General features: G+C 47.3%; 1 protein-coding gene across 2 annotated transcripts; it reads left to right on the forward strand.

Moving 5' to 3' along the window:
* The first annotated feature begins 290 nt into the window (after nucleotides 1-290).
* On the forward strand, nucleotides 291-18,927 carry DLX3 (distal-less homeobox 3). Of its 2 annotated transcripts, none has more exons than XM_035136428.3 (3): nucleotides 291-854; nucleotides 3,758-3,948; nucleotides 15,599-18,927. In XM_035136428.3, the coding sequence occupies exons 1-3, from the start codon at nucleotides 524-526 to the stop codon at nucleotides 15,971-15,973; spliced, it is 897 nt and encodes a 298-aa protein (XP_034992319.3). In that variant the 5' UTR covers nucleotides 291-523; the 3' UTR covers nucleotides 15,974-18,927. The 2 variants fall into 2 exon arrangements, with proteins under 2 accessions (XP_034992319.3, XP_088511994.1); XM_088655868.1 differs by having other exon boundaries at nucleotides 3,764-3,948.
* Nucleotides 18,928-25,270: the final 6,343 nt, after the last annotated feature.

Here is a 25,270-nt window from a genome sequence, read left to right on the forward strand (position 1 = left end):
TGTGTGTGTGTGGTCCCAAGCGGCATGTATATGTAAATATGTGTGTCCATGTGTGCTTCGAAGGGGTTGCATTAGTTTTTTCCTCCGCTCCCTTCATTTTTATTTTATTTTATTTTAAAAAAGTATGGATAGATGGAAAGAAAGAAAAGGCAAAGAGAGAAGGGAGTGGGGGGGGGGGGGAGAGTCTGTTTTGCCTGCAAGGCAATATTTCTGGAGCCAATCGGAATGCAGTATCCACCCTTCCCTGCTCCCTAATTAAAGGGTTTAAGCAAGCTGGCTGGGTTGGATTTCTTACACATTTTCCCTGGAGGAGGGTTGGAACAGCAGCAGCAGCAGCAGCAACAGCTATTACTGCAGCAATGACTGAGTAAGCCTACTCAGGAGGAGGAGGAAGAGGAGGAGATCTGCCCCAAACCCTACAAGCAAGCCTTGCACACTTTTTTTTTTTAAAAAAAGGGGGTGGGTGGGTTGTTTTCCTTTTGCTCAACTTGGTGGACCTTGCGACGGCGTGGACCTTGCCACCATGAGTGGATCTTTTGATAAGAAGATCACCAGTATTTTGACGGACATCTCCAGCTCCCTGAGTTGCCATGTGGCCACCAAGGACTCCCCTACGCTCCCCGAGTCGTCCATCACGGATCTGGGTTACTACAGCGCCCCACATAACCAGCATGAGTATTATCCCACCCAGACGTACACCCAGCCGATGAACCATTATGCGTACCACCCCCAATTTAACCTCAATGGGATTGGGGGTGCTGGGACGTACTCCCCCAAATCTGATTACCCCTACAGCACTTCCTACAGGCCGTATGGATCTTTCCGGGATCAGCCATTGCCCAGTCAAGAAACAGGTAAGGAGAATATTTCTGTTCCCGGCGAGCGAAGTCAAGGGTATGAGAAGCTGTGTGTGTGTGTGTTAGTGACACTATTGGGAAAGGGGAGTTTTAGGGTTCAGGGAAGCTAAGACCTTCCTAGAAAGTGGAATCACTTCCCCCCATTCTCTTGGAAGATATGGAAGAGGGGGAGGATATACTTAGGTAATATCTTCTGAGAAAGGTATTACTACTGAACAGGAAAATTGGACGTGGGGAATGTAACCTTTGCTCTATCACACTAGACAACAAGTACACTTTCTGGAGGGGGTCCAGCAGCAGCCCCATTGAATCAGAAACATGAACTTCTAGGATGAGGCTAAACCAGTGCCCTCAATCCACAAACATTCACGTTAGCTTGTCCTATGTCCATAAAGTTATCCTTCAATATTAAAAGACTGAAATGGGGGCTCCAGTTCTGGGATCCCGTTCAGAAGCACAACCCTGGCTGCTGGCAAGTTAGAGGCGACAACAGTGCCCTGTCCCTCCTTATTCCCTTTTTGCCACATTCAGGCTCTGCCATAAAAGATGTCATATGAAAAATTCATTGCAGGCTTTATTCTGGCATGAAATAGCAAAGCCAGTGATGGAGATCTTCGGGTTATACAACTTTTTTTTCCTGGTCAAAAGGGGATTGAGATCAGTGGTGGATTATCTTCTCTCATTTGAAGAAAGAGGGGAGAAAAATATCTGAAGGCGACTTTCCCCTCCTAGATCTATTTCTTCAGCGTACTTAAGATATAGAAATTTAGGAATACCCAACAGTATAACCCGTAACACAGTCTACATAAAAAATTATTATGAACTGGTTCGTGACTTTTGATTGCTGTCTGTTCTTATGTAAACTACAAGCGACTTTTAGAAGAATATCACAATAGCTTCTTTTGTTCAAGTTAGGGTTTGATAGTTTGTACAAACCCGCCCCCCCCCCCCCGGGGTGATTCTGTGACTTTTCGAGGGCAAAAGGAATATTCAACCCCCCCCCCCCCAACACACACACTTAAAAAATAAACACCACTCTTTTGTCCTGTGACCGCCTCTCCCAAGTTTATACAAATTTATTTTCTGTGAGTGTACGGACAGGTGTGCAGAATTTGCTGGGCTTCTCTCCCCTCTTCTCCAAAACTTTTTATTTGAGATACTTTGCAACTTATGATTGGAAGAGGAGAGACATTTGATTTGGTATCACCGATTAAAACGTAGGAAATAAAGTGGAAAGTTTAAAAAGCAAAAGATGCCAACAAGAAGGCAATAGGTTCTTCTTTATTAAAAAATAAAAATAAATCAAAGCTCCATGGAAAATAGTAGTTCTTGCTTCCAAGTACATGGGTTTAGGACGGAGGTGTGTAAAGGTGAGAAAAGGCTTTCTCTGTCAACAAAACTAAGCATGCCGATTTTCTAAGTGAAGCAGGCTAGAGATGCTTGCAGGTTTGAGGCCTAATTCACGCCCTCACTCCCCACAAATATTTCAGGAAGGGAACATGGGGGCAGTGTGGTTCCGACTGTCCCCACGTAACCGGACAATGCTTCCTGCCAGGGAGAAAAAATATCCCTGGTTCCAGTGAGACTGAGAAATGGAGACAGTTTTAGAAAGGCAAACTAGGAAGGACATAGAGGAGGAGGAGGAGGAGGCAGGTTTGTGAGCCAGGAGATTTGAAACAGAGCAGAGCTGGCTAGGCCAAAGTCCAGCCACGTTCAGTTCTGGAAATGCTAAAAACAACAGGTGAAAAAGTGAAGAAACTGAGACTAGAAGAGAGGGAGAAAGGGAAATCTGGATACAGAAACCCAGGCAGTGATCAAATAACCAGAGTCGAGCCGAGCGAAGGAAAAATTGAAAACGAGAAAAATATTGGGCAAGGGAAGAGAAAGAAAAGTGATAAAAACCACGGGAAGTTCGATTATTTTCCGAAATCTTAACAGTGGAATCTCCTCCGCTTCCACTGAATAGGATGGTACAGACTCCCAGAAGACTGGGCAAGAGAAGGCTCTTTTTCAATATTCAGGGGTAAAGTTGATTCTGTCTCATGACAATAAAGCAACAGTTGGCTCGAAGCAACCTCTGCGGTACAGACTCCAGAGAGGTGAATTGACTGGTTCAACCCAAGTGTACAATATGCCGTACCCAATGCCAGACCTGCTCAGAGTAAACCCATTGAAATGAATTGACAGGGCGAAATTGGAATGCATGATTCCTATGGGTCGACTTTGAGTAAAACTCAGCTTGGACGCAACTCTATACCTTTGCTTCCCATAGCATGCTCCAGATACCCTCAATTAAACCAGACATCGTTCCCCCAATCTAGCCCTAAAAGATGGAGATTACGAAGCTTTGTTGACTGATGACTGGGTAGGGTTGGGGGGAATGGATGGTGGACGTCCCATGCCTATGGTGGCATTATATGTCTTAGGCCACAGAGGCTTGTGAGATGAATCTTTGACATCTTTGACATTATAATTTTGATGTTTTCTGCACCCCTGGGAACCGTTGGAGGGGAGTTAGGTGCTTTCGTGGTGCGCAGAAGTCGGGCGGGTTCTTGGGGGCAAATTAAGAGTTTTGGGGAGCAGCCCAGCAAAATAAAATAGTCGCCAGAGGAGATCACAGCCTGCCATTCTGTTGAGCCGCCATTCTCAAAGGGCTGATCTTCGCCGTCCTAGAGAAATGCGCATTGTCCTCTGCAGCCAGACTTTCATTCATTTTCTTTTCCAGCAGAGACCGAGAACTTGGACCCTTCTGCGGAAAGGCAGCTTGCCGCTCCAACTGTTTGAAAAGCAACTCCTTTCCCAGTTCCGATCCAGCAAGTCACTGTGGTTTTATTTATTCCTGTGCTCTAATGTAGTTCTTCCTCTGCCTTACCCGCCCCCCCTTCTGCCCCTTTCTGCAGTCTCAGTGAAGGAAGAACCCGAGCCAGAGGTGCGGATGGTCAACGGGAAGCCCAAAAAGATCCGAAAGCCGCGCACGATTTACTCGAGTTACCAGCTGGCCGCCTTGCAGAGGAGGTTCCAAAAGGCGCAGTACCTGGCGCTGCCAGAGAGGGCAGAGTTGGCCGCGCAGCTTGGACTGACCCAGACTCAGGTAGAAACAAGCACACATTTGAAAAAGAAAAAAAAAGAACATCCTGGTCTGTTTAGCTTTCCGACTCTGTTTAGGGAAACGTGAGCGTGAGAGGGACATGTGCGTGGAACTCCAGCAAAATCTCAGGAAGTTGCTGGATTTAGTGGCCCTAGATGGTTGGGAGATCCCCAGCAGGAGTTTCACAGCTCTTGAATAAAAGAGCTTAGGACAGTAAGAGAAAAATAGTTCCAGGTGTTTGGATGTTCCAGCTTCCTTCTTGATTTCACAATTACTTTGAGGCTTCCAGCTGTTGGAATCCCAATCCATTACTACAAAAGTGGAGTCCTGCGGCTGAAAATCCGAAGATACGTGTCAAATCCTTATGTGAAATTCAGCCCCCCTGGCTGTATTTTCCTTCATCCCCCTCCCCACTCCTCTAGGTATTGCATGCAGGTTTCCCCCATCTGCTGCTTTGACCTCATTTTCCTCAGCCCCTCCAGTTCCTAGCCATTTGGGGTGTGTGTGTGTGTGTTTTTAACCCACACAGCCAATATTTCACTTCTCTCTCTTGACAGCTGTGCGGAATGCCAGCATTCCACACAATCAGCCTTTTCAACCTCTGCAGTTAGAATGTTTTTGTGCATTCCGTGGCATCGCAGCAAAAAGTTTTGGGATGGAGGGGATCGTTGAGAAGAGGTTTCTGGGTTTTTATGCCACTGCGCAAGGCGACATATGTCGATGTCTCTTTGATGAGAGCAGTAGCTCTGATAACATGGGAACCATGTGTAGGCGTCGGGCTTAGACGATATTGACAGATTTGGAGCAGTGGGCCGCAGCATGGGAGGGAAGGAGTCAAGTCTCCATCGCTCCTCTGCTGTCGCAGGCCTACTCATTCGTCCCTGGCTGGGGCTCAGTGATCCAGAGCGGAATGCTGACTGCCCTGAGAGGCGGCGGCGGCAGGAAACATGTAGGTGTGGCGATGCAACTCCTGTGTTTTGGCAGAGTCCCTTTCTTCCTCCTGAGGCCAAGGGAGGCTCAGCTGAGAGGTGCTGATTGGTAACTGCGAGGAGGAAGTTGGCCAAGTTGGGAAAACAACTCCCTGGTAGCCTCTGGAGGAGGTGTGGGGAACTTGTGGCACTCCGGGTGTTGCTGGACTCGCAATTCCCAGCAGCCCTAGCCGGCACAACTCATGGGCAGGGATGATGGGGCTTGTAGTTCCGAAACATCTGGAAAGCCACACGTCCCCCACATTGGCTGAACACAAGCAGCTGGTGGACCAGCTAGCAACTGCATATCCGGGTTCACAGTTGCTGGGGATGACATGTCCCAAGTAGGATGGCCTGCATGTGTCTTTTGTGTACTGTTGTTTAAGACACAAAATATTTGCCTCTCATGCTCCTCCACGCAAACAGCATACCCTCCAATATTTCTCTGATGAAAATAGGGACGTCTTATTCCATACCCTCCAACATTTCTCCGATGAAAATAGGGCATCTTATTCCATACCCGCCAACATTTCTCCAATGAATCATGGAAGAGACCACAAGGGCCATCCAGTCCAACCCCCTGCCAAGCAGGAAACACCATCAAAGCATTCTTGCCATATGGCTGTCAAGCCTCTGCTTAAAGACCTCCAAAGAAGGAGACTCCACCACACTCCTTGGCAGCAAATTCCACTGTCGAACAGCTCTTACTGTCAGGAACTTCTTCCTAATGCTTAGGTGGAATCTTCTTTCTTGTAATTTGAATCCATTGCGCCATATCCGCTTCTCTGGAGCAGCAGAAAACAACCTTTCACCCTCCTCTATATGACATCCTTTTATATATTTGAACATGGCTATCATATCACCCCTTAACCTTCTCTTCTCCAGGCTAAACATAGAGAAAATAGGGACGCTTTATTCCATACCGTCCGATGTTTCTCCAATTGAAATAGGGACGTTCTAAGGGGAAAGCGGAACATTCTGGGATCAAATCAGAAACTGAGGCGGCTTTTGTAAATCCGGGACTGTGCCTGGAAAATGGGGACACTTGGAGGGTCTGATCAGACTCGCAAGGTGCCTCGTTATTATTCCCATTTTACAGGACTGAGGGAGGAGGGAGCTAAAGTTAACAAGGAGCAACTCCCGCAAAGCTTCTCCAAGTGTGACTGAGCCGAGGATGGATCCACTAGAATCTCAGCCCACCAAGCTATCTAGTAGTAGGCCACGGGAATAGCTGGGCAGACCTTATTGAAGGCAAACTCTCCTTGGGTAACAAAAAAACAAACAGAAAGGAAGGAAGAGAGAAATGGTGGCGACATTATACTGCAGCATTGAACGATGGGTGTTTTTTGTTTGTTTGTTTGTTTGTTTGTTTGCTTGTTTGTTTGTTTTTACTGCCCCTCTGCATAATTACTTGATCTCTAGCAAAACATGCATTGTGGATCAGGCTGCAAAGCTGGAGCCTTAGGCACCTCGCTTACTCCTGAGTAGACGTAGTTAGGATTGCACGCTTAAACCTGGGAATCAGCCCCATCGTAACCAGCGGGACTGAACTTACATGAGTAGGATAAGGCTGTGAATGTTGTTGTTATTTAGTCGTTTAGTCGTGTCCGACTCTTCGTGACCCCATGGACCAGAGTACGCCAGGCACTCCTGTCTTCCACTGCTTCCCGCAGTTTGGTCAGACTCATGCTGGTAGCTCCAAGAACACTGTCCAATATTCCAGGCTGTGAATATTTCTCCTTTTCTTGGATTTTTGCTCATACGGTTTAAAGCACTGGGAAGGTGTGTGTGCCTGTATGTCATTTTTAGACTGCCGATAACCATCTGTTTCCTTGGGCAAATAGTGGTTGCAGCTTTCAAGGGGGAGGGAGGACAAAAAAAAAAAGACTTTTGAAACATCTAAACCAGATGAAAAAAAGCCCAACACTAACTGGTTTCAATCCTACACATGCTTACCTGGGAGGAAAGGGCTTTTGAACTCGGCCCGGACTTCTTTCTTAGAAGACCTGTGTAGGGTTGCTCTGTGAGCCCCACTGAACAGAGGGAGACTTCCTTCAAAAGGATTTGTACTGTCAGTTGAAATCTCAGCTAATCGTCATCTGTGGAGGACCAAAAGCAGAGATCACATTTCCTGCAGTGTTAGCAGCAGCAGTGTGTGTGTGTGTGTGTCTACAGAAACTTTATTTGATACCTTTTTGGCAGTGGAACGGGGGTAGTATTCTGATCAGGTAAATAGTGCGCTGGAAAGACTCACCGGTAAACCTCCCACTGTGCCATAATTTCAGTTCTAATTGGCGAAGGTTCATTGCTTGCTATAAAGCAGGCATGTCCAACAGGTAGATCGTGATCTACCTGTAGATCAGTGGTCGTCTGCAGTAGATCACTGGGAGATCATTGGCTCCCTCAAAAGAAGCTGAACAACTGTGGCTCCCCTAAAAAAGCTCAACCTTTTACCTCCTCCCTGAAAAAACTCAACAACTTTGACCTGAACCCCCAAAAAGGGGGTAGATCACTGCCAGTATTTAACTCTGTGAGTAGATCGCAGTCTTTTGGGAGTTGGCCACCCCTGCTATAAAGATTTTCTTTTAAATGTAGACAATCCTATTTCTGGTTCCCCAAGTGATTTCTGAGTTGCCCATGGAGGGCTATCCCCGTCCTCCGATGCTTCTGGATGAGTTTGGCAAGTTCCCTAAGCGACGGAAGCTTCTCCGCCTAATGGGAAGTTTGGAGGCCAAAAAGTCTCAGGGTGCTTGCTATTTTTGGGTGGGATTCAATCACAAGTACCAGCCAGTTCAGGTTGCACAATTATAATTGGCTGGGAAGTCTTGCACAACAAGCCTGCCCCCCCCCAAATCCCTCGATTGGACTCTTTGCTATAAGCGATGGGAAATTGTGCTAGGAAGTGTGGGGTAACATTTGCTTTGCTTTGATGCAGCAGCATCTGACCTCCCCGCAAGCAAATCTGCATGAATCCGCAATAAAATAAATCTGCTTGTAAGACAGCTATGGCAAGTAGCGGGGTTAGGCCATCTGTCTCTTAGGCATGACAGGAGGCCAGGCTGTACCATCCAAAGGACTTTTGACACCCCTGCTTAGCCTTTACTGTTGCTTTTAAGGAGCTTGGATGGGTACAGGAATGGAGAGCTGGTAAGGATACTATCGGATTAGACTTAAGCAGCATTTGGGTTCCTTCTGATACAATGATGCAGTTTATAGCGGAGGCAGGAATACTGAATAAAGCAAGATTGGCAAGTACTGCTTCATGACATTTGGGAGATGAAATCAGTGGTCAGGGATCGTGGGAGTTGTAATTCCAAAACTTCTGGAGAGCCAAGGTTGCCTATGCCTGGTTTAGAAGATGGACAGGTTGCCTGCCCTTTAAAGTACATTGGGATAAAAGTTTTACGTATTGCAGAGTTGCAGAACTGCCCACAGAAGGCTCATATCATTGTTCAACTCTCTCTCTCTCTCTCTCTCTCTCTCTCTCTCTCTCTCTCTCTCTCTCTCTCTCTCTCTCTCTCTCTCATATATATATTCTAAAGCAAACTGCCTGGAAACTTTGCTAGGCCCTCTCCAGTAGTAGGACGTCCGACGCCAGAAGCAGTTTGACCCAATTACTCCAGCTGCAATTTGGGGAGGCAGAGGCATGAGGAGATAATAGCAGTCATGCAACTTCCGCTGTTTATGCCAAGCTCAGGCTGGAAGGCGGTGGCTATCTAGGCAGGAGGAGCAGGGTGACTTGAAGAGTCGCTGACCTCTTATCTGGTGCAACCACAGAGATGGGTTTGGAGCAGTCCGCCCTCATCTCCCGCGCCAATCAAGGCTCGGAACCGGAATCTTTCCAACCCCAGGGTTCCGTTTTAGAACTTGTACAGTAAAGGTCAGGCATAGGTGTTTTGGAACTACAATCCCCATCATCCCTAGCTAACAGGACCAGTGGTCAGGGATGGTGGGAATTGTACTCTCAAAACATCCGGAGGGCCGGAGTTTGCCTATGCCTGGTAAAAGATAAAGGCATGGCATTATAGAGTTGTGCAGAAGCTTCATGGCCTATCCGATCCAGCTCCCTGCTTGGTGATGTATATCGCCTGCTCAGATCTAGAGCATCCCCACTGATGGCTTCTAAAAAGCCTCTATGAAAAGTTCTCTGGCAGAAGACCTGCAGCAAACATTTGAAACTTCCCCCAAAGAATTGTAGCTCAGCGAGGGGTATACTGCAGTTCCCAGGATTCTTTGGGGGGGGATTGTTGAAGAGATGTGGTTGCTCAGAGTCTCACAAATGCTCTCAAGTGCAATTGGAGATTGCGTTCAGCTCATCTTCCCAGCAGAACCTGCTTCTCAAAGGTTTTTCCTGGGTGGTGATGGAAAGGACAAGATCCAGCTACCCTTGAAAAGCATCCGCAAAACCAGTTTACCCATGCTTACAATGAGCTGTGCTAAAATAGCTCAGCCAAAAGCAAAGATTCAAAGGATTCTTCATCGCATAAAACCTTATGTGGGCAGGATCTCCCCCCCACCCCCAGTCACATATACAGATGGTTCCCTAGGATTGAAAGCAAGCTTTTACTTTGTGGGAGACATGAGCTTGGCTGAGATGAAATTGAATTTCCCCGTGAGTTTAAGCAGGTGAAGATTTGATTTGATTTGATTTTTTTTTTTACAAGATCTAAAATCTTGAAACTGAAAAAATTAGGGACATAGTGTTAATTCGTCCTCTTCAATAGGATAAACTTCCTCAAGGAGGAAGAAGTGTAATTGGAACAACATGTATAATTAGAAATGTGGTATTAAAAATAAAATAAAATGGTGAGAATAGTATAAACCAGAGGTGGTTCACCAGATGTTGTCGAGCTACAACTCACATCCTGCCAAAGCCCTCGTCAGGCCAGCTGGGGCTGATGGGTGCTGGAGTCCAACAACATCTTCAGGGTAATAATTTGCCTACCCTTGATTGATATACACTATATAAATCAGAATTGTGTTTGGCTTTATGGCGATTTTAAAAATTCTCTGTATGGTTTAAGCAGAGTTTGGATGGCCGTCTGTCATGGATGTTTAGTGGAGATTCCTGTGTTGCAGGGGCTTGGACAAGATGACCTGATTTATTTTAATCTACACTGCTTAGAATTGCTAATGGTTAAGCGGTATATCAAGGCCTTAAATAAGTAAATGAAAATATTCTCCCAACTCTTGAGTGCATCACCAGTTACAGCTTCTGTTCCACGTCCTAGCCCTGACATTGTGAGTCTCAAGATCTTAGTTCAGGCATCCCCAAACTTCGGCCCTCCAGATGTTTTGGACTACATTTCCCATAATCCCTGACCACTGGTCCTGTTAGCTAGGGATCATGGGAGTTGTAGGCCAAAACATCTGGAGGGCCGCAGTTTGGGGATGCCTGTCTTAGTTCCTTCAAAACCTTTTTTTAAAAAAAGAAGAAGAAGAAGAAGAAAAGCTTCGTCTTTAAATTCACAGGCTCCAATGCCAAATTCCTGCAAATCTCCTCTGGCCAGCCATCTTGCTTTCCTCTGCTTCATCCCTCCCACCTTCGGACACGAAGCCTGAATGTTTATTTCCTCCTCGCTTAGGCTATCCCTGTTAAGCAGGTCAGCCAGGGAGAAGAAGCGAAGATGGAACGCAAGGCTGGCCAAGTGCTTTGATGATGCTCCCTCTCTTTTAAAAGGTCTGCCTTCTTAATTGCCTCGGTCTAAATAAGGCAGCAAGCTGGCGTGCCTCTGGGCTGCCTGATACTGCCAAGAATGATGCGGCGATGTAGCACGCTCATGGCCACCTGAGAACGCTCACCCTTGCCCTCAGTATAATGCTCTCGGGGCGCATGTTGTGGGTGGGGTGACACTGACACAGCCTCATGGTGGTCAGGAACGAATTTCCTCCCCGGGGTCACACATTGATTAGTGACCCCCCCTAATTTGGTGCAACGTAGCACTTGGCTCACTCCCCTGAGTCGCCTGGAGCTTTTTGCCGTTTTGCTCACTCACTGGTGGCCATGTGATCATCGAGACAGGAATTCCCCCCAAGGTCCCTGTTGGCTAGGCTGGTGCTTATTTGTCTCCTGCAGTAGAAGAGCGCTTGGCTTGGCTCGCTTGCCTGAGTCATCTGAAACTCCTTGCTTAGAGCGTACCTGTTGTTTGCTCAAGAGGCACACTGGGTGGCCAGGTCGGGGTGAGCTTGGAGGCTTGTACAAGGTCCCTTGCCATTCCGTGATCGTAAAATATTCCACGTCATTACTAAGGCTGCATATGCACTATACATTTAAAGCACATCAGCACCCCCCTCCCCCGCAAGAATCCTTGGAACTGTAGTTAAGGGGGCTGATAAACTACAGTTCCCAATACTCTTTAGGGCAGGGGTGCCTAAACTTTTAAAAAAGAGGGCCAGATTTATTTGATGAGCTTTTTTTTAGGATTGAAGTTGTTGAGCTTTTTTTAGGATTTGACCTCAATAAATAAGGTCCCCAAGGCAGACTTTGGACATGCCTGCTTTAGGGGGTTGGAAATGTGTTTTAAATATATGATGTGTGTGCAGCCTAAGGCTAGGTCAGGGGAACCTGTGGCCCTCCAGTTGTTGTTGGACTAGCTCAATTGGCTAGAGCGTGGTGCTGATAATGCCAAGGTTGCAGGTTTGATCCCTGTATAGGGCAGCTTTGTATTCCTGCACCACAAGGGGTTGGACCAGATCAATCAATCAATCAGTTTTATTGTTTGTAGCCAATACACTCAAAGCTCGGTTTTTAATCGTCTCCATTGCCAAATGTTTCGGCTCCCAGACGTCAGAAACCCAGATGTAAGTGTTACGTTTTTCGGAAGCCGAACATCCGACGCGGCAGACAAGCGGCTTCCGATTGGCTCTTCCGATTGCAAGAGCCAATCAGAAGCCACGCCTCAGAAATCGACCGTTGTGGATGTCAAACGTCCTTCTGGAACGGATTACGTTCGACTTCCGAGGTACCCCTGTACAATAGCACAAATTGCACAGCTGCACAGCACAAAAACCTTGGACCAGATGAGCCTCAGGGTCCCTCAAACTCTATGATTCTATAATCCTATAACTCCTATTGTTTCTTTATTTCATTTCATGAAATTTATACACTGCTTCCTGGAAAAAAAGCATCAAAGTGGTTTACGAAAAGGTAAAACAATAAAATTGAGGGAGGGGGGGAACGCAACCCTACTTTAAAGCATTCAAAAGTTAGAATACTAAAATAGATTAAAATTACCCCAACTTTCTAAGCATCTGGGTAGACACGTCTAAACAAGAGTGTCTTTAGCAGGCACCTGCTTAATGTCAACAGGCAGGGAGTTCCAAAGTTCACCTTGCACATCTCAACTGGGATGGGAATTGGAGTCCAATGGCATCCGGAGCGCTGGAGCTTCACTCTGTAACAGATATCTCACCAAATGAGCTCTGTAGCTGGAAGTCCAGGATCCGGCTTTTCCCTTCCCTAAAATGAATAAATCCATTCTTCTTGTTTTGCTCTAGATGTCACTAGGATTTATAGGTTGGGTGTTTCTGACCTCCTTACGAGGCTGAACAGTGTTTGTTGTCCAAAGGTGTGCAGAGGCTGGGATAGGACCTGACGGGTGTGCTTGATCATTTTGGGAAGCTTTTCAGAGCTAAGATGCTCTGAAATGAAGAAGGTGCCGCCATCGATAGATTAACTGTGCTTCCAGACAGGAGGCTTAATTTTCAAATGGGACACTGAGATAACAAGTTGTTGGCAACAATCTTCTTCTTCTTCTTCTTCTTCTTCTTCTTCTTCTTCTTCTTAAAACCTAAATGGATTTTCCCCCCAAAGAGCAAATCTGGTCAAATTGGGGAGGGAGGGATACAGGCTGGCATTTTGATGCTAATGATGTTGAGTGGGCTCTGCAAAAATAAAAACTTTCACACACGAGGAGCAACTGTTCCGAACTGTTTTTAGTGGGACCTCTTCAAAGGCTTGATTTTTTTAACACACGCATACACAAACACACACCAGCCACAATGGATTTTTCTTTGGACATGAGGGGGAGCTGTTTCTTTAATCTTGGTGGATTTTGGAAAGGCCGCTTTGGATTTGGAAATCGAGCTGATCTGTCACGCAGCCACGCCATAAAGGATATGGCTCTCCCCCCCCCCCCACAAGAATTCTGGGGACTGTAGTTTACTTCGCACAGAGCTATAGCACCCTTGGCAAACTACAGTTCCCAGGATTCCTTTAGGGGAAACGGTGTATGTTGTGGACATGGCGCTGGCGCTTTTCTTCCCGCTTCTGCCTTGGCATTTCCTTTTGTGTCCTTCCTCCGAAAAGAGCATAGCCATTACTTTCTCACTTTGCTCCTTCCTTGTCAGTCCTGTGCCACTAAGTGTTCAGTTCTAGACATTGCAGTCAGGTGGAAGTCCCAGAGTTACTTCCCACTGTATACAGGACCGCAGCCTACTTTGCAATACTGTTCACGATCTGCAGTAGTGCCCTTGCTGGGAATCTCCCCAGTCTGAAACTCTGTTTCATGGATATGGGGAACTACTGGTCCTCTCAATGTTGTCTTGCAGGGAGAATGTGCTGGTGGATGGGGCCCTTTGGCCTTTGGAAAGGGCCTTTCCCCATTGTGCGTGCTCCTTAATTACAGCCGGCTTGCACAGACTCTAATACTGTACATAATTTCCCCTTGCCCTCTAATGCAAGCGCACTCTGTGAGAACTTTGGCTGACTTCAGGTAACATGTTCAGTCCTTCATGACCTGCAATCTATCCGTTCATGAATTAATTAATTGACAGGCAACAAATACCAAAGGCTGCAATCTGGAAGATGACTTTGCTCATAAGGAACCTGTTGCCAGGTTTGCATTGGGGAGAAATCTCCCTCCCTCTTCCCGCCCGCAAATATGGCTATTTCCCAACCAGGCACACAAAGGAGTCCTAAATCTTTCCTCCTTCCTTGTTTTGACTCCCAGGAGTTTCTCTCCCTCTCTAGTCTTTCCTCCCTTGCTCTTCCTTCCCCACCTACCACCCACTTTCTTTCGCTGCTCCTCGGCTCTTTCTCCAAAGTGAGGAGAGTGTGACGTCATCGCCGCAGCCCTCAGAGTGCTATCGGAAAGGCTCCAAGCCAGCTAGGCCACCCTCCCAGCCCTGCCCTGAGTTTCGTCACCTCAGTCCTCCCACCCCAAGAGGACTTGTAAAAAGACGTTCCGAAAGAGCTCGTCACCAAGACTTTTTGAAAGATCGGTTTGGGGGGGGGGGGAAATGGGCGATTGTTTTGAAAAGACGGATAGATGTGGCGCCTCTTCTAGGGAGTGTGACGTGGGGGGTGGGGAAGCTTCGGAGGAATATATTATTTCATTTTTCTCTTACCTTTGGTCCAAGGAGTCTAGACTACAGTTAAAGCAGGAATGGGGAGCCCGTGGCCTTGCAAAATGTTTTTAGATGCCAACTCCCATCGTCCTTGAACATTGACCATTCTGGCTGGGACCGAGTTGAGAATCCAGCAACAACTGGATGGCCACAGATCCCCCCACCCCTTCTTTGAAGAGGGGTATTTCCCCCTCGCTTCATCTGAACTCTTTGACAATGCGTGGAATTTATGCATTCTACCTTCGTCTCAACCAGGCACTTCTGCCTGAGGACGGCTTCCTCTTGGAAACAATTTATTTCTTTGAAAACAGAAGGAGAGGTGTGCATGCTCAGATCTGGAAGTCCCATCACGATTCCAGAGATGTGTTTTGCTGTGGTAACTCAAAGGATGAACTGTACACAAGTTCAGAGGTGAAAATGTTTTTTCTCCACATCTTCCCAGGCGGAGATTAGGCTGGAAAAGAGATGCGATGACTGAAAGCTGGCAAACTTTGGCTCAGGTTAAATCCTGGCTCATTATGATGTAGCAACTCTGCAGAACGCTGAAGTCCCAATTCTAGGCAGCAGTGGTCTCTGGGTGTGTGTGGGGGGGGGTGTCTCTGCGTCTGGTACAGCGTGGAGCTCTTTGAAGCGTTAGCAGTTTGCAGAGCTACAACCCAATTCCAAAATTCTATATTAAGTACACCAAGTGGGTCTTTCCAGTCCTTCTTTTCCCTCTGACACCTGTTCTACACACCACTCAAAAAACTTCCCCTCGATTGATGGGAACTTTCATGATCATCTCTAGAACTGCAGTTGGGGAAATAAGAGGCATAGGCCACCTCTTGCCTCCTGTGCATGAAATTGGGGCCATGCCATTGAATGTGTATTTTAGATGCTGGCACATCATCTTGGTTGAGATCCACCTTCTCTTTGGCGTTCTAAAGTTGACATGATCTGGGATAAGTGAGCACTCAACATAGGGACATGCATTATAACAAAAGCAAACCACTGGTGACCCATCTACCGCAGTATTGCCCACACCGATTGGCAGCATCTCTCCAGGGTTTCGGGAAAAGGTATTTCCCAACCCAAACTTGAGAAACCTGGGATTGAACCTGGAACGTGCAAAGCGTGTGCTCCACCACATGGACCAAGAAGGAGTGTTAACAACTCTCTCCATTCATGGTAGGGATGTCTTCCTTGGTGAGGAAAGACATGGGTATTTCAGCTTGATTTCAACCCCACGGCCTGATTTCAGAACCCAGAGTGCCACAGATGAAGCTCAGTCCTACCAAAAAGCTTTGAAACCTTTTCTTTCTTTCTTTTTTCATGGTTCATTCTCTCTTTATTTTCAGGTGAAAATCTGGTTCCAGAACCGAAGGTCCAAGTTCAAGAAGCTGTACAAGAACGGAGAGGTCCCCTTGGAACACAGCCCCAATAACAGTGACTCCATGGCTTGCAATTCTCCGCCGTCTCCCACCCTCTGGGACAGTAACACCCACAACAACAGCAGCAGCAGCAGCAACAACAACAACCCAGCCAGTCGAAGCCAGCTCCCGCAGCCGCTCTCCTATAACTCCCCACCAAGCTACCTGGAGGATCACAGCCCCTGGTACCATCATCAGAACCTGAGCGGGCCTCACTTACCACAGCAAGGACCTCCTCCCACTCCTGGCTCTATGCATCACCCATCTCCGGGGCCTCCTCCCAATCCTGGAGCGGTATATTAACCTCCTTTGCCTCCTTGATGAAACCAGTGGAGCAGGAAAAAAGGAATGAAGGAGAGAGGGAGAGGGAGACAGGGAGAAACAGAGAGACAGCGACAAGTCAAAACTCTTTGATGTGTTTTGTAGGACATGTATACATCCCATCCCATCTCAGGAACAACTGAGCTGCAGTAAAGGCTAAGACTTTTGAGAGACCATCTAAAAATAAGGGAAAGGGAAAGGTGGGAGGGAGGGAGGGAGAAAAGCTCATAGTCCATGTTGTATCTCAGCCAAATTGGTTTCACCCGCCCTACGCGACCAACCTCCTCGACTTCCTGCGTGGTTTATCTGTAGGCAGTTCTCCGGCATCATCATCATCATCATCACAGCCAGCTTCAGTCAGAAGACATGTGCATGGAAGGCTCTCTGCTTGGTTGGAGAGAAGCCCAGCGTCACACACAGCGCCGCCCCAGGTTCCCGAGAAGAAAGTATACAACTGGTTCTCTTTACCTTCCTTCTTGTTTTGTTGATTTGGTGTTGTTTGCTCACTTTCCCAAGCAAAGTGAATCAGAGAGGGATCTCCTCGGAGAGCTCTGAAAGATCTGGCAAGGTTTCAAAGTCCAATCAGGGTCATTTATGGCAGGAGCTGGATTTCTGTTGTTACCTCGTCCATTCATTTAGGGAATGGAGGCAGTCTAACGAACCCACCCCTCTCTATTCCTACATGACCTCCCAGAAATAATGTCCAGCTAGAATTTTTTATTTATTTATTTTAAGGAACATTTAAGAGATGGTGGGGGCAAGTAAACATTGTCACAGCTTTAAACACACACACACACACACACACACACACACTAAATTTAGGATTTAAGCCAATTCCTTAGAAATATGCATGACTGTTTTACAAAACTGGGCAGCATATAGCAGGTGTGGGAAACCTTTGGCCCTCCAGATGTTGCTGAACTACAACTCCCATCATCTCTGGGCACTGGTCATGCTTGCTGGGACTGAATGGAAGTGTAGTTCAGCAACATCTGAAAGGCAAAAGGCTCCCCTCCAGTGTTAATATAGTGCTGGAGAGCTTGTGGTCAAAGAGAACAGGGGGAGAGTTCGGAGAGCTGTGATGGAAAGGACCAATTCTGATCTCACTACTGTAGTGGCTATTTCAGGTTTACTCCAGGAGCCCTCTGAATTAGAAAAGCCAAACAGGTGGGCTTAGACCCAGTTCTTCAACTGGGATTAAACTGAGGATAAAAATCCCAACGCAGGAAGAAAAGTTCTGGAACATTAGTCCAGGTTTAATATGGACCAAGATTTGTCTTGGTTGGGGGACCAAAATATCCAGCATAAACTGGAGTGGGGTGGTCATAGAATCATAGAATTGTAGATCTGGAGGGGGCCACAAGAGTCTTCTAGTCCAACCCCTTGCAATGCAGGAATCTTTTCCCTATTGTGGGACTCGAACCCATGGCCCTGAGATTAAGTCTCATGCTCTAACCAACTGAGCTATCCCTTGACAGAACTATTTGCCTTGGGGTGTGTGTGAAGATTCTGATCTCCTTTGTGACACTGCCCATCTGCGCTAGCTCTTTTTTGAACTAAAGTTACTCAAGTTCAGCTTACATGGGACTGGAAGGACAAATGTTTGGGTCCTTGCTTTACACCAGTCGGTGTTGTGGAGTGGCATGGGGGGGGGAGAGGAAGGCACGGGGGGAGGGAACCTGGCCCAAATTATCGTGGGTTATTCCATGTTTACATCAGGTTAGGAGATCAGCTGCATAACTCTGTGACAGAGCACATGTCTTGTATGGGGAAAGTCCCAAGGTTGGATCCTGGCACCTCCAGCTAGTGCTGGGAATCTCCCCAGTCTGAAACTCTGTTTCATGGATATGGGGAACTACTGGTCCTCTCAATGTTGTCTGTGCTAGCTGGGGTCGATGGGAGTCGGAGGCAACAACACATTGGTGGACCATGAGTTCCCCATCTCTGTTAAGGACAAAACTGCGTCAGATGGATCGATAGTATAAAACTCAGCACAAAACAGCTTCTCAGTTCCTTTTAGGCCGTCATAAAAATGTCCGGGTTTTTTGAAACTTTCCCAAAAAAAGCTCGATAACTTTCTTTGGGCAATATCCCTCCAAAATCTCAACTTTCCCAAAACTTTTTATTTCTTGAAATATGGCAACCCATATAGTTCTGTGCCCACTTTCATAGGAGTCAAACTCTATTGAACACAAGGTGTTGTTGTTGTTGTTGTTTTAAGTAGACCCGTTTATTATTGTGTTCCGAGGGACCAGATTCTTATTTCCCTTTCAGCCAAATGAAACAAACCAAAATCCCAGTTCAGAAAAGAAAGAGAAATCTCAACCCTTTTAGAGATGCTTCAGAATTACCCCAAGAATTAAAATATGTGGCTTGGGAATTTATACCACTTGACCTTTACATTAGGGTTTGTAAGGGGGTGGATGGCGGATAAATGTTTATTTTAAAAATTTAGGGAGATATTTAAAATACTTTGGGAATAATTTAAGTTATTGTTATTTTTGAAAAAGAAAGTGAAAATTTGTCTTAAGTGTTGCGCTACTTGCATCATGTTAAGCTATCGTCAGAGAGGAAGGCTTATTTTTTAAAGAAGAAAAAAAACAAATCCACCTTGGATTTTTTTAAAAAATAATAAAGCTGGGGGGAGTTGTTATTTTTTAAACAAACAGCTGCAATTTTAATAAGCATTCTCTAATGTTGTACAGTGTCAAGGTTGCTATTTATGTCGCCTTGTATAATAGATAAGGAGAGAAAGGTGGGGGGAATGTATATAGGGCTGATTTGTATAAAGCTTATTTTAAATTTTAAAAGAAGTTTCTTTTTTATCTTGGCTTGGGGGGGGAAGGGCAAGGTGAGAACTTTGCCCAAGCTTCTTTGTGCTTCGGTAGCGAACAGAAACTTTCTCATAGAATGTTAATAAAACATTTTGAACTTCACAGAGTGGCCCTTTTGTTGTCTTTCAGCTCGCAGTGTGTGTTTTGTCAATCTGGGCCTGCATGCAAATGCCCTTGGTGTTTGGCAATGCCAACAGTTCCCCCAGAATCGCCTGTTCCTTATTCTGTCAGCATGCCTTAAATCTAGCAGCGTGAGCTTTGCAAGAACCGGGCTGCAATAACAGCTTTCAGAGCGAGGTAGAATTCCAAACCTTGACTAAGTCGGAATATGTGTCATCGTGGGGGGCAATTCTGCAACCGGTCGTGGTTGTCTGACATGCGCAGAGGTGGACGAGCGACTAAAATGCAGCACCCACAGTTGTGCCTGTCTATATTCCAGTTGAAATGTGTGTGTGTGTGTTGTGCCAAGCTCAACCCAGCTTCCGAATGGGGCATGTTCTTGGAGCGAGCTGAAATAGCAAGGCAGACTAGGGCTGCCTTCCTAGCAAGATGTGGGGGAGAGAAGTTTTCGCAGACACCCCTTGCGGGAGGGGACCTGCAATTCTTGCCTAAAGGACCTCGTGCAGCTGTGCAAACTACCATGGGGGTAAACTGTCATCATCTGTACCATCCTGCCACCGACAAATTTGGCGAGGAGGAACTGACTGCACATAAGATGCAAATGTGCGATGGAACATGTGGTTGCATTGCAATATGTATATCTGCAATCATATGGATCCCTTGTATCAGGCATCCCCCAAACTGCGGCCCTCCAGATGTTTTGGCCTACAACTCCCATGATCCCTAGCTAAGGGGGCAAGTGGTCAGGGATGGTGGGAATTGTAGTCCAAAACATCTGCAGGGCCGAAGTTTGGGGATGCCTGCCTTGTATGGTCTATTCTGAGATCACAGGAAATGTCAGCAACCCCCCCCCCATGTGTGTGTGTGTGTTGTACCCAGGGGCGTAGGAAGATAGGGGTGGTGGGGGCGGGCCGTCCCGAGCGGCGTGATCCCAGGGGCGCCATCGCGGCTGCCCGCCCCGCCCCCAAACACACGCCCTGCCCCTGCGCGCGGCGCGTCCCGCCCCTGAGCACGGTGTGCCCCGCCCCCAAAACGCACACTGCGCCCTGCCCCCCAGAATGTGCACCACGTCCCTGGGGGCAGCGCGCCTGCTCTCCACCCCGGTGGCGGAGCATGAAGCTCCACCGCTGTGTATACCTCACTCACACACTTCAGTGAAACAAGGGAAAGGGAATGGGCCGTATTTCTGATACCACATGCAGTTGTTTAATTCAGCCAACACACACACGCAAAACTTAATTTGCATTTCAAAGCTCAGACCATCTTGCGAAGCCTACCATTTGCAAGAGGGGTTATATATATAAATATATATTGGTCCTCAGTCTTGCTCGTGACATACTGTACATTTGCGTAGAGTCATAGAACATGTGGCTCTCCAGATCGTGTGAGACTACAACTCCCATCATTCCTAACCACTGGCCACAGTGGCGGGGGGGGGGCTGATGGGAGAAGGAATGTGGCAGGGTCTGGAAAGACCAAGGATCCCCCGTCTCTGCATTCACAAACGTGGCTCAGCTTCAGCTGGTCCTTGTTTTCAAGGAATTAAGTTTTTTATTTTTCCTGAGCTGGAGAAGGAAAAAAAGGAACTATCAAGCACATTTGGCTTCCCTCCCTGACCCCCGTAGGGGCAAATATACCACAGAAATGTAATTGGTATGGTTTCTGACACAGCACCAAAGGTTGTCGTCCTCCGGCAGGCCAAGGCCAATGCTGCCATTTGCAAACAAACAAGGTGGGAGGGAGTATTGCATGCAAAGAGCCTCACCCCATAACAGGGATGGTTTATGTGATGGGTGTGTGAGACTTTGGGGCAAGGAGAGGCCTGTGTTCACCTTGCGCAGCTTAGCAGCTCAGAGTCCTCAAACCAGGAGAGAGTCAGACACTAGACAATGAGCTTAGAAACTGGGCTTTTCGTGAGCATCAGAAGAAAGGAATACAGTAGTACCTCAGTTTATGTACTTAATCCGTTCCTGAAGTCCATTCTTAAACCAAATACGTGCTTAAACTGAGGCGCGCTTTCCCTAATGAGGCCTCCTGCCACCGGTGCCCTTCCACCATTTGGCTTCCATTCGTAGACTGAGGTAAAGCTCGCTAACCAGAACACTACTTCCAGTTTTGCGGAGTTCATAAACCAAATAGTTTGTAAACAGGGCTGTTCGTAAATTGAGGTACCACTGTAAAAGGTAAAGGTAAAGGGACCCCTGACCATTAGGTCCAGTCGTGACCGACTCTGGGGTTGCGCGCTCATCTCGCGTTATTGGCCAAGGGAGCCGGCGTACAGCTTCCAGGTCATGTGGCCAGCATGACAAAGCCGCTTCTGGCGAACCAGAGCAGCACACGGAAACGCTGTTTACCTTCCCGCTGTAGCAGTACCTACTTGTCCACTTGCACTTTGACGTTAAAGGACTCCTGGATGGTCAAGTCCAGTCAAAGGCGATTATGGGGTTGCGGCGCTCATCTTGCCTTCAGGCCGAGGGAGCCAGCATTTGTCCACAGAAAGCTTTCCAGGCCACGAGGCCAACATGACTAAACCGCATCTAGCACAACGGAAGACCGCGATGGAAACCAGAGCGCAAGGAAACGCTGTTCACCTTCCCGCCAAAGCGGTACCTATTTATCTACTTGCACTTTGACGTGCTTTCGAACTGCTAGGTTGGCAGGAGCTGGGACTGAGCAACGGGAGCTCATCCCGTCGGGGGGATTCGAACCGCCGACCTTCTGATCGGCAAGCCCTAGGTTCTGTGGTTTAACCCACAGCACCACCCGTGTCCCTATTCATAAACCGAATAGTTTATAAACAGGGCTGTTCGTAAATCAAGGTACCACTGTACTAACCTTAAAAAAAAAAAACTAATCAGAGGACAGAAAAGTTAAGCTTGCTGGATCAGACCAAAGTTGAGTAAGTTCCAGGGATGGGAAACCAATAGCTCTTCAGATGTGGCTGGACTCCAGCCCTCATCAGCCCCAGTTGCATAGCTGCCAAGTTATCCCTTTTTTACAGGGATTTTCCCTTATGCTGAATAGGCTTCCTCGCGAGAAAAGGGAAAACTTGGCAGCTATGGGAGTGGGGAATCCTAACATCTGGAGGGCTACAGGTTCCCCAACCCTTGTGTAGTCCTTCACTGCAGGAAAGTTTGCATTTAGGCAGGAGGTTATATTCCGAGGAACTGCATGTTTAAGTGAAATCACATACAGTGGTACCTTGATTCTCATACTTAATCCGTTCCGGAAGTCCGTTCCAAAACCAAAGTGTTCCAAAAACCAAGGCATGCGCTTTCCCATAGAAAGTAAGGCAAAATGGATTCATCTGTTCCAGACTTTTAAAAACAACTCCTAAAACAGCAATTTAACATGGATTTTACTATCTAACGAGACCATTGATCCATAAAATGAAAGCAATAAACAATGTACCGCAGTCACACAATCAGCCAATCCATAGCTGAACTGGGTTCCACACAGTAACAAAAATGGGGGGGGGCGTAAAAACCAAAACGCAAAATAAATACCAGTAGCAAAAACAGATAGACCTCAGCGTGGCACTCAAAACGGAAGTGTGGCACTCAGAACGGAAGCGTAACACTCAAAATGGAAGTGTGGCATTCAAATAAGAAGCGTAGCACTCAAAATGGAGCACGTTCAGCTTCCGAAAAAAAGTTCGCAAACCTGAACACTTACTTCCGGTTTGCAGTGTTTGGGTACCAAGTTGTTTGAGCACCAAGGCGTTTGAGAACCAAGGTACAACTGTGTATTGAAAACACCACTGAAAAAGCCTGCAAACACCCTCTAAAGCTCTTGAAACCCTTGGAAACCCTTTTTGAAAAAACCAAAAATCCATCAAACTCCACCACAATAGCTCCCTCCAAACCTCCTTGCTCAAACTCCAACTCTCCACAGGCCTCAAAGGTTGGTGCAAGGGCTCCTGGGATCGCACTCGCAAAGGCTTGTGGAATTGCTCGATGCTATTTTTGTGCCATCTTTTAAAGCTCTTTTAGGGCCGATTTTTGCTCCGCATCAATGGGGAGTTGCCTGTATTTCTCCAACAGAGGCCAGCCACTTGTTTTGGAAGCTCACAAACCGAGTATTTGACACCCTAGTCATAGGCTAGTCAAATCTGAGGCCAGGCCTAGCATCACCGCCAGGCATCCTCAGGCAGCTGACATGGTCCCAGCACTTTGACTAGGCCCCTCATTAAACAAAAATAAAGATTAAACAGCTTCTAGCAATGGACATTCTCCATCACCACAAGGCCCCGGAAGTTGGCTCAACTTGTGGGACGTTGCAAAGGAAAAATGGCCGCCACTGGGAGTAGGTCAGAGGTATTCTGTTATGTTTTAACAAAGGTCCAGGGCAGGGATGGATGGGGAATGATGCTGTGGAGTACACCTAGTAGAGATCCCCAGGAACCCCAGGTGCACAGCGCATTGTTGTATGGGGAGGGGGTTTCTTTGTTGCGCTGGGCCTGAGGGAGATAACCATTAATAACCCTGAAGCTTCCTTGTGCAATGTGCCATGGGAAGAATTTAAGATTTTCAGTTTGAAGGGCTGCTTTAAAGGAACTGCGGGTGTCTGAAAGAAGGCGTCTCCAGAACCATCCCTAGAAAAAGGGATAGGTAGATAAGAGTTTCCAGAGACTCTTCGACTGCTAGCTTAGCAGACGCCAAAGTGGTCGCCAGCAGCTACTAGATGCAACAGCAGGTAAATCCAGAAGAACAGGTAAGTCTGGTGAGAGAATAAGAGACATTTGCAAGAGTTTTTTTAAAAAAATATGTTGAAATAGTGGAAAAACCTCGCTAACGCTTAAGGACCCTTGATGGATTTGCAATAATGAGAAGCTGATGTGAGAGATCACTCTGAAGAGCTTTACATTGCAGAGCTAAATGACCTACCATGTCAAGGGGAATGGTATAAGCCAATCCTTGACCTGCCTTTCTACATGCATGGTTTGCTTCTGTGTGTACGTATTGGTTTTATTTACGGGGAGCGTCCAGACATACAAATAGGTGGGTTGAGTACCAGGCTGATAGGCAGCAGGGTATCTGAATAATCAGGTCGTAGGTTTGGGGCAACGGAGAGAATTGCCATGTTCTCCAGCACCTCGGACAGCTCCAAATTGGCAGAGACGTTGCTTTTGTTGGAAGCACACCTCCACACTGCAAAGCAAAACCCTCCACCCGCCAACTCCTCTGGTGTGCCCACCATTTTAATTCAAATTGTTTCCAACCCCAGGGTGGAGAGTGGTGGTGAGCTCAGCCAATCAGATGCCACCTTTGGTGTTGCAGGGCCAATGAGAGACCCCGGATGGTGAGAGGGGAAGGGGCTGAGGAGGCTGTTGGGACCTTAAGCTGCCAATCCAGGGGTTCCGTTCCTAGCATGCACATCGCCATTTGCTCCTGTCAGCCCTGTTTGCAGGAGCGGCCCTCAGCTGGGCAGGTCCCAGACTTGGGCCCTATGGTCTGGCCCCAATGGCGCCACTGAGAACAAGACCCGTGTGCAGTCGATAAGTTTGTGCAGAAGGAAACTCGGGTCCTCCCCTCCCCTCCCCTTGATAGCTCTGGATAGGTGCTCAGAATGAGAGTCCGGCACCGAGTCTGCTTCCTCAGAGAGTTCAGTGAATCCCCACCCGGACACATTAAATTATAAGGTGTGAGGGACAGTAGCAGTATAGGATCGCCACCTGAGGCTGAGGTCATAGAAGCACAGGAATATGCCTTACCATGAGCTCCTCTAGCTCAATATTGTCCACTCTGAGTGGCCTATTGTCCGTCAACTCCTTTCCAGTGGTGAATGCAAGCAGTGGGTGCCTACAGAAACGGGGGCCAAACTGGGATAATAGGACACCAGGGGGAGCTAACAGCATGCTAAGGAAGTACTTAAGGGGGTATCCTCCCCCCACCAAACAGAGGATTGAGCATACAATTTCATCAACATCGTCCCTCCTTCAGTCTGAAGGTTCCCAGGGCAGTACAAAACAATCCATTAAAATACACAAATCAATACGAGAGCAATATAAAGCCGATACTATTTATTGCGTTTGCACCCCACCTTTTCTCCAAGGAGCTCAAGGTGGTGTACGGGGTTCTCCCCCCACCATTTAATCCCTACACAGAGGTGTACTTAGGCTCCCTTGGCAATGAGTTGTATCAGCGTCCCCTTCTCCCCCCCCCATCCTTTGCACCCTTAGCAATCGCCAGGTCTCTGTCACAATTTTTGCACTCCCCCGGGCCTGGGCTCTTGGCGGGGGCCAAACCCTAGGTACACCCCTGTCCCCACCAACAAGAGCTAGTCAACAGCCTGGCTGCTACATTGGATGTGTGTGTTTTGGGGT

Source organism: Zootoca vivipara, chromosome 12 (genome assembly GCF_965207765.1).
Source record: "Zootoca vivipara chromosome 12, rZooViv2.hap1.1, whole genome shotgun sequence".
NCBI classification, from domain to species: Eukaryota; Metazoa; Chordata; class Lepidosauria; order Squamata; family Lacertidae; genus Zootoca; species Zootoca vivipara.